This window comes from Gavialis gangeticus, unplaced genomic scaffold, assembly GCF_001723915.1.
Source record: "Gavialis gangeticus isolate Ggan-Ray unplaced genomic scaffold, GavGan_comp1, whole genome shotgun sequence".
Classification (NCBI taxonomy): Eukaryota; Metazoa; Chordata; order Crocodylia; family Gavialidae; genus Gavialis; species Gavialis gangeticus.
In genome coordinates, this window is record NW_017729011.1 from 15,121,335 (window position 1) to 15,134,297 (window position 12,963).

At 42.6% G+C, this 12,963-nt stretch overlaps 1 protein-coding gene across 3 annotated transcripts in view; it reads left to right on the plus strand.

Moving 5' to 3' along the window:
• NUP188 (nucleoporin 188) overlaps window positions 1-12,963 on the plus strand; it is a 75,865-nt gene that overhangs the window by 36,259 nt on the left and 26,643 nt on the right. For 2 of the 3 annotated variants that reach the window (XM_019510610.1, XM_019510611.1), the window contains exons 17-29: window positions 26-152; window positions 578-665; window positions 751-827; window positions 1,628-1,742; window positions 2,149-2,269; window positions 2,497-2,563; window positions 3,147-3,275; window positions 8,487-8,620; window positions 9,290-9,396; window positions 10,171-10,377; window positions 10,895-11,064; window positions 11,352-11,421; window positions 12,312-12,379. In XM_019510610.1, the coding sequence (XP_019366155.1) occupies window positions 26-152; window positions 578-665; window positions 751-827; window positions 1,628-1,742; window positions 2,149-2,269; window positions 2,497-2,563; window positions 3,147-3,275; window positions 8,487-8,620; window positions 9,290-9,396; window positions 10,171-10,377; window positions 10,895-11,064; window positions 11,352-11,421; window positions 12,312-12,379 (1,480 nt within the window). The remainder of the gene's footprint in view (window positions 1-25; window positions 153-577; window positions 666-750; window positions 828-1,627; window positions 1,743-2,148; window positions 2,270-2,496; window positions 2,564-3,146; window positions 3,276-8,486; window positions 8,621-9,289; window positions 9,397-10,170; window positions 10,378-10,894; window positions 11,065-11,351; window positions 11,422-12,311; window positions 12,380-12,963) is intronic. The other variant, XM_019510612.1, reaches the window with a different exon arrangement.

Sequence of the window (12,963 nt, forward strand, 5' to 3'; positions counted from 1 at the left end):
GTTTTGTTTTGTTTTTTTTATCCAGATGTGATTCAGCATTGCCAGAGGGTCAAGCCAGTCATTGACCTGGTACACAAGGTCATCAGTACTGATGTGTCAGTAGCGGACTGTCTTCTCCCAATCACATCGCGGATCTACATGCTGTTGCAAAGGTAAGTAGCTGAATGGCAGTTAAGTCACAAGAAGCAAATCAATGGCAAATTTTGCTCAAGGTAGCACAGAATTCAGGAGATTCCATATCCAAGTCTGTGCTCAGACCAAATATCTTTGCCTCTTCATGGCTGTTGAGTGCTTTAATGTGGTGGTAGTGGTATAAACTGAAGTGGATGCAATTTTATTAATAGAAAGCCATCTTATACTAATATAGCTACACCTGCAGGGAAGCGGTGTAAATCATTTTAGTATTAAGTGCCATTATCCTGATGCTATTGTGCTTACATTGGGGTTGTACAAATCTAACTATTCTGATAGACAAATCACACTCCTTACTTCTTGTGCACCACTAAAAAAATTAGGTGTAGGCCCAGCCAGTTTGTTCTAGAAGTTTTATGTGTGATATTGGTTATCTGTTTTGTAGGTTAACAACTGTGATCTCTCCCCCTGTGGATGTTATTGCATCCTGTGTCAATTGTTTGACTGTACTTGCTTCTCGGATGCCAGCCAAGGTACGGGAATAAACGTCTGACTTTCTTGAAAGTGAGGAATTTTTTGTGTACAAGAAAACATACCTGTACTTCTTTTTCACTTCAGGTTTGGACTGACCTTCACCATACAGGGTTCTTACCGTTTGTTGCTAATCCAGTTTCCAGTATGAGTCGCATGATTAGGTAATCAATTCATTTTTTATGCTTCCTATAGCACTTCATTCAAGGGGTCAGTGTTTTATGAGTGTTCAGTTCAAAGTTCATAAAAACATCCAGAGTTCCATTTTTACGTGATAAAATGGTATAAATTCACTTCTACCAGAAACTCCAAGGTTCTTTGATGTTAAATGCCAGTTAGAATGACTCTGGGAGGCTGTCTTAATTTTTTATCACTCAGAGTTTATAGCAGAAGAAATAGGGGATTTCATCTTGATTGTGAGATTAGAAGCTTTAAAAGAACCATAAAATATTGTGCTCTTGAACTCTATCTAGGGGAATGGGTAGAGCAACAGCTGTTGGAATCCTTTTACCTTTGTTGTCCCCTCTGCTTGAGCAGAATCTGCCATGTCTGAGTAACAACTGTAATCTGCATCCCATTTCCTTTACATGAAAACTCTGTTAACATACCATTTACCTGAATGAATTGTGCAGAACTGTAAAATATATGAACTGCCTGGAAGGGACTGCTTTTGTTAGTAGAAAAAATATATATTTAGACAAAATCCCCCTGGTCATAAACATGGGAGGCAGAAGCTAGATTAATCAAATATTAAATAAAAGGTAGTCCTTAGGAAAAGCAGAGTAATATTTCTTAAGGGAAGGAGGTATATCGATTCCCAAGCAGTACGGGTTCACCCTTTTCATATTCAAGTTGCATTAGTTAACGTAATTTTCATCCTTCCCCACCTGCATATCTCTGTGAGCACACCTCCATTATGCCTGGTGTCTTTTCTTCATACAAACACATCTCTCTTTTTCCACAGTGCTGAGGGAATGAATGCAGGAGGTTATGGCAACCTGTTGATGAGTATAGAACAGCCTCAGGGCGAGTACTGTGTCACCATCTCCTTTCTACACTTGATCACTACTCTTGTCCGTGTAAGTGATTCTCCAGCAATTCTACATGTAAAGTCATCCTGTTAGCTCCTGTTAGCTGGCAGTGCAGAAAATAAGATAAAAGCACATACCAGAATGTATGAGGTTCTCCTGTGGGGTGGGAACACACACCTTTTCATGCTGGAGAGCCTGCATTTGGGTAAGCCAAAGGGGAAAGCTTGAGCCTTTTCCAGAGGTGCAATTGTATTTACCTCCATAATGCATCTAAACTTCACTTGTTTTGAGTGCTAAAGAACAAAAATTGCTGAACAAACTTCTGTCCCCTTAGTTTTTTGCACAGAATTCTTCTAATGTCTATTTCCATCCTGGGAGTGTGAGGGATTGAAAACACTCATAAAAAAAAAATCATGCCTTTGGAACTAAGATGTAATGGTTTTGTCTCCTCTAGGGACAGCTTGGCAGCACACAGAGCCAAGGGCTGATGCCATGTATCGTGTTTGTATTGAAGGAGATGCTGCCAAACTACCACAAATGGCGCTATAACTCCCATGGAGTGAGAGAGCGAATTGGTAAGGATAGCTTTGCAAATGAAGCAGAGCTGAACTCTTTCTTCAGAGAGAATGTGTCTTTTTCGCTGGTGTTTTTTTTTAACTTTATTTTAAGACGGCATCTCAGTGAGTATTTAGATGTATGCTCTTTACTATAATATTGCACGTAGCTTTGCAACCTTTGGAAGATACTGTGAATTCCATATCTACTACTAGTGACTACTGAGCAGCTTGTTCTTGTGTTTCAGGGTGTCTGATCCTGCAGCTGATCCATGCTATTTTGAATTTGTGCCCTGAAATGGATCCTCATAGCAGGTAAGTGTACAGTGAATTTCAGACATTATTTTATATGTGCTAACTCTGATTGCAGGATAAAACACCTTTGTCATAGTCTTTTTGTTCCCAGCTTGGAATGTGAATTAAGGAGAATCAGTTGATGTGATTATATTGTGTTTCTTAACAGCTCTTGTTTACCTTGCTTTAAACTGAACCCAGGGAAATGTGCAAAGGCCAGGGGAACGCTAAACAGTGCTGTTCTTCAAAGAGTCTGATAAAAGAAGGGAAATCAGTAGAGGGATCTTAGCTTAGTCTGCTACTGATGTATATATTCCAGGGCAGTCTGTATTCTCTCTGGTAGTTGTGCCCATTCTGAGATTTCTACCAGATGCACTGAAGTAGGAGAAACTAGAGGTGATTGAAGGCATGGGAACTTGTAAAAGTTACTTTGGGTTAGCTTACTTGGTGCTAAATTAATGGATAAGACCATCTAAGGAGTTTCTAATGTGATCTTGTTTTGGGGTTGGTATTGACTATGATGCACCTTGGCAGGTGTATTGAATCTGGCAAATAACTTTTTTCTACGATTGCTGCCTCATGGCTGTGTTGTTCTACCTTGCAGCAGTGCCCCCAGCCTTCAGTCTTTATGCATTTTCAGCCTGGCTAACACAGAAGCAGGGCAGGCTGTCATTAACATCATGGGCATTGGTGTGGACACCATTGATATGGTAATGGCCTCACAGTCCAGTAGGTAAGTCACCTGTTCCATTCTAGTAGCATGAAGAAAGAAGGGACAAATCAAATTTGCAGTGTGTGTGTAAATGATTTGATATTGCTGGGGGGACACACATAGCAGCCAGTCATGGCAACCTTTGACTGATCAGCATTTTGGCGGAATTGCCAAGAATCCGCTAATGATTATGCACTTCTTTCTTTTCTGATAGGTGTTACCCACAGTAGCTTTCTTGCTTCTGATAGTGCTTAATCTAACTGATAGATGCAGCATGTAAATGAGATGTGGGAATGCTTGATTCATGCTTGCTGGCATTAGTACTTACTCAAATAAATCATTTAAGTTCACCATGTAAAAAGACCAAATGAATTAGAAGGTGGGAACACTATAGCAAAAGTTACAATTTCTGTATCTTCAAATAACATCTCAGTTCAGTATGATCCATTACTATGAATGGATTATTACAAAGCCTCATGATTCCTTGAAGACTTAGGGTGAATTCTGGACACTTACTTGTGGAGACTTCTCTGGTGGCTAAATTCCTTTATTGGTATGAAAGTAATTTTGTGTTGTGAAACCCAACAAGATCCTCTGTCCTTTGGGACTATTAGCACTTTTGACACTTAAGTTTGCTGAGTAAAGAGGGATCTTAAAATGCTATGGGATTAAGTAGAAATATTGAAATTAGGGTTATGCAACTCCTGAGGTCTTGTGATACACAACTGCAGCAGAGGTTTTCAAAAGTTAATGTGGATCATAATACAATGGGAGAGGGTGATTGATCTGTCCCCCTTTATCTGTGAGCTTGTGGGACCTGTCCCCTCCTGCTCATGACAGCATAAAAATCTCACTAGTGAATACAGCAGTTTTTTGCGTGGAAAAGTAGCATTAGGAAAGTACTAAGCATTGCAGCTGGCATGGTCTATACAGTCAGTTTTGTAGCAGTGCAGTGTTTTCTTTGGCTCTTTGTCTTTCTTTTCTATCCGTTTTCCTGTATATATGTTTTGCTGCCTATTCCTCCTTTTCTTTGAACGTTTGGAAGTGTGGAAGAAAGCCAATATTGTGTGGCTTGCCATCTCTTCATGGACTGCTAGCAAATGCTTCCTGGGTCACCAGTGTTACTCAGACCTCAGTTGTGAGAAACCTTTGATTTCTCTTTGACTCTTGACATAATTACACTTTAATATTTTACAGTAGCTGTATAGTACAGATGGTGTTACCTTCACCATCTTTTTGTTGCCTATTGGTTATTGCCTCCTAGCCACATTGGGTTTAGCCAGGAGGTGCCCAACTTTTTACCTATGGGCTAGACGGGTGGGTACCCACTTCATCGCAGGCTTGATCTAGCCAATGGGCCTGATCTGCAAGGCAGGTTTCTGGCAGAGGGGGGTGGGTGTCAAGGGCATGGCCTGGCCCTGATCCAGGCTGTGGAGGAGGAGTGACCTGACCCTGACAGAACTGGGGGAGTGGGGAGAGGGTAGGAGGAGACAGCCTTGCCCTAATTCAGTTATTTGAGAGGGTGGGGGCATGTCCTTGGCTTGATTTGGCTGCATGGCAATGGCCCAGCTGTGATCCAGCTGTATGGGGTTTGGTAATTTGGTAGTCAGTATTGCCACCATTACCCTGCTGTAAATTTCCACGACCTGTGAAGGGCCCTGTGGGCTGGATGCCATGGTTCTGCAGGCTAGATCTGGCCTACGGGCTGGGGTTGAGCATCCCTGGTATAGCCAAACTAGTTCCTTAAGAACATTATAGCGTTTTTAGTGCAGGGGTAGGCAACGCTTTTTGGCTGGAGTGCCGAAAACCCCCACAATGCTTACCTTGGAAGGTACCGGAGTGCCGGCACACGAGAAAAACAACGGAGTGCCGGCACACGAGAAAAACAACGGAGTGCCGGCAGTACATGGCAGGATGCTCTGCTCATGACCCTTGCCCCCCAACCCTGCTGACCCTTGCCTCCCACCTAAAGACCTTGCTGTCCCCCATCCCTGTTGCCCCTTGCTCCCCACCCAAAGCCCCTGCCCCCCAGCCTGGGCTCTGTGGCTGACAGCAGCTACCCAGAACCTAGGCTAGCTGCAAACAACAGCTGCCTCTCAGCCCTGGCCCCAGCTGCCTCCCAGACCCGGCTCCGGGGAGGCAGCACATACCAGCAGTGCTCCCCGCTGTGCTGCCCTCGCCGCTTCTGCAAAACAGTGTTGGAACCTGGCGCAGCAGGGCATAGCGGGGGGTGCAGAAAGCTGCCTGCTCCCAGCTCCCTCCTGCCCTGTCACCCTTCCTCTGCGTGCACGGGAGCAGTGTGGGCAGCAGTGCGGGGTTGTGCCCCTTGCTGCTGCCCCTGCCTGCAGGGGAAGTGTGGCAGGGCAGCGGGGAGCTGGGAGCAGGCAGCGTTCTGCGTCCCCTGCTGTGCTGGGTTCCAGCACTGCTTTGCAGAAGCAGTGAGGGCAGCACAGCGGGGAGCACTGCTGGTATGTGCTGTCTCCCCAGGGCCAGGTCTTGGGGCTGGGAGCAAGCTGTGGTCGGGGCTGGGGCAGAGAGGCAGCAAATGTTTGCAGCTGGCCCAGGTTCTGGGTAGCTGCTGATAGCCATGGAACCTGGGCTGCTTGCAGTGTCCCAGCTGCCTGTTGGGAGCAGCCTGGGCTCCCGGCTGGCAGCAGCTACCCAGAGCTGGGGCTGGCTACAGCCGGAAGGTTGTAAACAGCTGCTGTCTCCCCAACCGCAACACTTGCCGAGGAAAATGGCCTTGTGTGCCACACTCGGCATATGTGCCGGGGGTTGCTCACCCCTGTTCTAGTGTTTCATATAAGAACTTCCCCTACTTTTCTCCTCTTATAATGACCATCATTTACTTGGTCATTTACCTTAAGACACTACCAAATGTAGTATGAATGAAATTGGTAGCATATGTAGTATGCATGAGCAGTTGCAATACATTATGTAGTTCAGAGCTTTGCTTTTTGATCTATGCCAAATACATCTTAAACTCTTTGATATTCATGCTTTTATATACATTAGTCCTTGAATGGTGCTGGAGGTGTGTGTCTTTCCCAGTTTCATGCTGCTGTGGCTTGCTTCTATAAAAATGAAGTAGTATGATCATCTTAGAAATTTTAGATTTATTTTACTTGTTTGGTCCAACAGTTGCACTCACTCATTGGAGAATTTCAAGGGAACTACAGTCATTGCAGATTTGTGGAAGTAAGTCCTAATGCTAAGCAAGCCAAGAAAAAAGAATGTATGCTAAGTATTAGTGTTTGATTTAAGGTGGAAACTTAAAGGGTGCCCCCGTATATTGCCACCCTTTTAATAAGTAGGGTTATGCACAGTTTGGGGTTGTATAAGGCCTTGGTGTGGGCTACGGAAAGTGTGAGTTGAGAGAGGTAAGGATAGTGTGTAAGTTTTAGTTATGAATTGCCCCTTTCTTTTCATGGATTTATGTAGCCACAGTAGTAATTTCATTGTTTGGATTGTAGCAGTTACCATCTGACTTCGTCTTTCTGCAAAACTTCCTTTCTGCTTGACTTTTTTCTTTTCTGCAGTATCTGTATATGGCAGACTTTTACGAAAGTTTGTGGTTAGTGAAATAGCTTTGTAGTTAAAGGGACTTTGAAGAAATAGAAGTAGGAGTTTAAAATTGTTAGGATTGTCTTGTTTTATGGTAACTGAAAAGTGGCTTACTCTGAAAACTTTGCATTTGTTTTATACGCTAGTTCTCAGACAGGGTTGATACATAGGACTGCTTTAGCAAGCCGTTCGGAAAAACTTATATTTGGGACAGATTGGACTTCTTGAGCGTTTTAAAGCTTTTTGTGGAAGTTATCAGTCACATTTCATGTCTGTAGAGTTAAGTTTCATGAGAAGGAAATGTCTTGTGTTCTAGGAACTTACAAGCTGTGCCCACAGGATGCTAACTTTAGGTAGGGGTTTTAAGTAAATTCTCATAGACACTAGAGAGTAGGGACTGTTGCTCTCAGCATGAGCAGCTTTGAAACCAGTGGTTCAGATGAGGGATACTGAACCTTTCCTATAGAGACCTGTCCAGCCTAACACCTAAAGCTCTGGGTGACCTTCCTTCCAAAACTCCCACTCTGAATTCTGGATGACTCTGTCCCAGTTATGGCTGTTTTTCTCCTCACCTTCTTACCTTACTGTAGCCACCCCATTCTGGCACATACACACAAGCAGCCAGGCTAGTTAGCTGGCTCTGGTGGAGAAAGAATAGCAGGTCACTATGTATTTCTTCTAATACCTCTGTAAAAATAATGCTGAAAATTTCCCCTTTCCAACTGGAAAGCTGTACCATAGCTAGAGGTCTCATAGATCCATCAGCATCTATTGATATAGCAGATTTCATATCTCCATGAGCATGCCATTTTCAAGAGGCTTCTAATATTGCACTCACTATGATAACCTGTGCTATGGGCTACCAGAGGTTTCAGCTTTCATAAATTCATTGTTAGAAAAAATTATTAAATACTCAGAAGTAAATGCATAGAAAGTAAAGTTTCCTGCAGCAGCCCAAACTCTTTCCCCAGGCAATGCACCCCCTCCCCTGCTGCCTGTTGTTTCTCTTTACCATCATTCTTCTCATTCAGTTTTCTCCTTTGTTATATAGGTTACTCATTCCCTCCAAAAAACTATGCGCTAAACTATGTATTGCAAAACATCTAACATGATATGAGACCTCTCACCTAATAAAGAGCAGGCAGAAGCATCTCACACCTTTTTTGGACAAACATTGCCTTTTCATTGAGTCTCAGACTTAGGCTAGAGGTTTTACCATATCTCATATTTCCGCTTAAAATAGGCTTCACATTTCCTTATAGCCGAGGCAGCTTCTCAAGTATAACTGAAGATAGTTCTTCCAGAGAGAAGCTATGACTCGTATATGAGTCTCTATATAGTTACAGTTTATGCTGGTAGACCCAAAGACATACACGAAAGTCTCACTTCCCCAAGGAATTGTTTTCTTACACAGCACAAAGGGTATGACACTCTTTTATTATGCTGCTGTTAAATTCAGGACTGGTCTTGTGTATATACTGTATTCTTGGAATTTTATATTTCAGTGCTCACATAATATGTAGGCGTGAATACAATCCTTCTATAGCCTGTACCCTAGTTTGGTAGGACTTCATGTTCCTAAATATGCAGATTTGAGTATTGTACAAATAGTGAGGGCATCAGAGCTGATTTTGACTTATTTACCTTGACTTTTTTTTGGCAACACAGTGATGAGTCACTGGGCCAGGGCCAGCTGCTGATCCAGACGGTTAAGTTGGCATTCTCAGTCACTAATAATGTCATCCGGTTGAAACCTCCTTCTAGTGTGGTATCCCCACTTGAACAGGCTCTCACACAGCATGGTATGTACTTCCTTGTTGGTCAGTCTGGGAAGCAGTGCTTGTTTCTTATTTCTGATTAACTTGTAACTTCTTGAAATTGTGTTTGACTTTTCCAAGTAGTGCTGTTTTCATCCTGTGCACCAGAAGAGTAAGGGCACTCTCCTCTTCCAACACAGACTCAAAGAATTAGACTAAGGATGTTAGCCTAATCTGCATCACGGGATTATTTACTAGCATGTCTATTTCCCTATATAACTTCTTCTTATGCTATTAAGGGCTGATCATATAATGGTGGGCCCACTTTTGAGAGAGGACCAGGATGGGTTTTCTCTTGCTCCCCGCTTAGCCATGATGGTCTTCCAGACATTAATGTTTTTGCTGCAGCGAGTGGACCCTGAATGCTAATACTTGTTGACCTACTAGGTCTTCTTTAAGATGAGCTGGTAGTGTTACTTTCATTCCTTTTGTGTTCTAACAAGAAAAGGGCTGAAAGAGATTCAGTAGATGCTGTCAGTATCTGGATTTCTCCCTTGATTTGTCAGAAGGTTGAATTCATTCCCTGCAACTCTCCTTCCTTTCCAGTATAGAAAATTACTGCACAGTAAATAATTGCAGTCTTGAGGAGAGCCCTTAAAGTAGACTCAGTGTAATTCCAACTTCTCCCCTGTAACTTTACTTATGTTCTCCCAGGTGCTCATGGGAACAATTTGATTGCTGTCTTGGCCAAATACATCTACCACAGGCATGACCCAGCACTACCACGCCTTGCCATCCAGCTGCTTAAACGATTGGCTACGGTAAGATCAGTCTCTCACAAGAGTTTTCATATACTTTCTTTGCTAATTCTATTACTGAAACTGTCTGTCCAGCAACCCCCTTAGGACTTGACCATGTAGAGACACTTAAGAAACATAAGGCACTGAAGGTGGGAGCTCAGCATGCCCCAAATAGAGAGAGTTAAACCTCTCATGTGGAGGCTTCTCATTCAGGTGTGGACTGCAATAGCTTTGTCCTCCTTGCTACAGTGATCTAAGGCTGCTCTGCAACTGCATGAGAACTTCTAGAGAGGAGGGGGAACTTTTAACCAACTTATTTCCCTTTGTAGACAAATCCTTAGATACAACTTGTAATCCGTCTCACTTTGAGCTTTATAGTCATGTCCAGAAGAGGAATCCTGTATTAAAACTTTTCAAGAGCCCCTTAATTTTACCTGTTAAGTTTGGAAACTTGTCTAGGTTTTACAGAAATGCTTAGAATGCTGCAGTTTGGGGAGTATTTTTTTTCAAAGAGTATCAACCTAAATCTTCCTAGTTTTCTGTCTCTCTCCTTCATGTTTCTTCTATTGATGAAATAGGCAAGGGGCAGAATTCTAAAGAGGTGACCAGAACTTGGAAAAATTTAATAGTCTTCCACATTTCATTAGGATCAAAACTATGTCTTGACTTCTTCACTCAAAGATGAGTGTTCTTGATTTTCACTTCAAATAGCAAACTACAGGCCTCATTCATATTGAAAAGAAGCACCACAGAGTTAAATGATTTTCATTTCCCAGCATCTGTTCCCTTTTGCAGGTTGCTCCTATGTCTGTGTATGCCTGCCTTGGCAGTGATGCTGCTGCTATCCGTGATGCTTTCCTGACTCGTCTTCAGAGTAAGATTGAGGACATGCGCATTAAAGTCATGATCTTGGAATTCCTCACAGTTGCTGTAGAGACGCAACCTGGGCTTATTGAGTTGTTCCTGAACCTGGAAGTGAAAGATGGGGATGATGGGTCAAAGGTACAATACCAGTTGTTTGTCTGCGTGTAGGGTTATTGTTTTTTTTCAGTCAGTTCAGTCTGTACAAGTTTCCACATGTGTTTAATTAAATTTTTGATTCAGTTTAAATTTTGTCTGATATGCATAAGATAAATGCAGTGTGCACATGTAATACAAGGACATTTCTGGCATCTAAGTTATACCCCCAGTATCACTGTAACCTGGTTTAACCAAAGGAGCATCTTTCTGCATTACCCAAGACTTGTCTTTACTCAGACTTGGTAATAGTAACATTATTCAGTTTCTTTTTTTCAGCTCTGTAAGTTCATCTTGCACTTCTGAAAAGAGTTGATTCCTTTCCTCAACGTTTTATAAATTCTTTATAAGCATTTTGTATTGCATACACATCAAACGCTTGTGGTCAAGGTTTGCTTCCCTTTGTATTACTTAGATGGAACTGAGTCTCACACTGAAACAGAAGATGTCTGTATTTGGTTATATATAGATAACCTTATTACTTTCCCCCCCTTTGCTTTAGGAATTCAGCTTGGGGGAATGGAGTTGCCTCCAGGTGGTCCTGGAGCTGATAGACTCTAAGCAGCAGGAAAGATATTGGTGCCCTCCCCTCTTGCACCGTGCTGCCATTGCGTTCCTACACGCTCTGTGGCAGGACCGTCGGGACAGTGCTATGCTTGTTCTGCGGACCAAGTGAGTCTTTACTTTTCTATACTGTTTTTGACTGTGAAGTTTTTATGTGGAGCTTTCTCTTTGCCCTGTCACTGAAACTCCAGACATCTGTTTATCTTCAGAAATAACCACCTTAAAACAAAGTACAGTGTGTGAATGTAATTATATATACAGTATGTGAAATGCCACATTTTTCAGGCAGTGGAGATTACACTTAAAGGCTGGCCAGGTCAGGCTATTGAAGTTAAGCCTTTTGCAGAGGCAAAACAGATCAACTTACACTATTTTTGCTTGTGTTCTATTTTCAGGCCCAAGTTTTGGGAAAATTTAACCAACCCCCTGTTTGGGATCCTTGCTCCCCCTTCAGAAACATCAGAGGTGAGGTGTTTATAAGGACTTAAAGGTAACTGTGTTTATCTAAGTGGAAGTGAGTAGTTTATGTGGCTTTCCTCCTTAAAAGGGAGTTTGATAAGTTGGTTAAGGATAGATAGGAGAAGTGAGTCCTAGGGTTTGTTTTCAACTCCTTTGTGAAGGCTAGCTGTGTAACCTTAGAAAAAGTTTCCTAAAACTTCTGCCTCTCCTTCCCTGTCTGTAAAATTGAGATAACATCTACCCCAACAGAGGGATGAGGCTTTCATTCTTTACTGGCTTGTAAAGAACTAGTACGCCGCAAATGTGGAAGGATAGTGTATACCTAGAGCAATCTCTTCTCTCCTCAGCCAGATTAGCAGCATGGTGGTGTCCTGAGGATTTTGCCATCTTTCCATCTTGGGAACTTCTGTCTTCTCTGGGGAAATACTAATCCTTCATCTAACTGCAGTGCAGATTTCAACAAGGCTCTCTTCCCTTATTGGGAGAAGAGATGAACTGCTGTCTGGTGAGGCAGCTGCTCCTTCACAAAACCATTCTATCATCATGCCTCCCTAATGGCCTTGTCCTTCTCCTGGGAGGGACAGTTCTGTACAGCTGTGATTCCGTCATCCTTTTTGGAAGGATTGAGCAGGCACAAGTCTTAAGTCTTCCTTATGTTTCTCCCTCTGCCCAAGAGAGGGAGGAACTTTAGCCCTGTTGATATAATGCTTGAATGTCCAAATATAGCAGGAGATCTGGGTTGCTTGCACAGCATCAGTGTTCTTGCCTGAAGGAGAACTCTGAATTTCATAGTCCTAAACTCTGCTCTTGCTGGACAGGACTTGGAATGTCTGGCATGATCTGACCTGGAGCTATGAGTAACCTGCTCATGCTCTGCTTTTATTCCCTCTTTGTAGCTCAGTGTCTTGGACACCTGTGCCTTAATCATGAAAATCATCTGCCTGGAGATCTACTATGTAGTCAAGTGAGTGTTTGGTAATCTGCTCTTCTGTTAAGTGTTCAGTATACCTGAGCACACTTTACACTGAGGATGCAGTCCTTTAGTGCCTGTGAGTGAAATGCAGTTCTTTCCTGTTATTCCTGAAGTCACCAGAATGCATGCAAAGAGCTAACTTTCTGAGTAAGAATGTGATATTTTTACATTTGTGAGAGGCAAGGATTTCTGTGGGCAATATCTTTTATTGGACCAGCTGTGAAGCTGGGAGAGATTTAGATAGCATTTGGGCACACAATCCCCCTCCTCAGGTCAGTTACTTTCCTGCTTAGTGTTCTGAGAGGTCAGGCTTAAGTAGAAAATGACATTTTTAAAAATATTAGTGCTTTCTCTCCAGGGGTTACTTGTACTTGGTGACATTTGATGAAATCAGAGGAGTCCTCTCCAGAGTTCTTTCTAATATATGGAATAATCTTTACCCTACACGCTATGTCCATGGCTTTCCAACACGAGTCTCAGAGGGTGTGTGTTCTCTGACCGAGGAGTCAATGAAGATGCATCTGATTTCTTCTCTCGATTTTTTTTTTTTTTTTTTTTTTTTTTTTTTTTTTTTT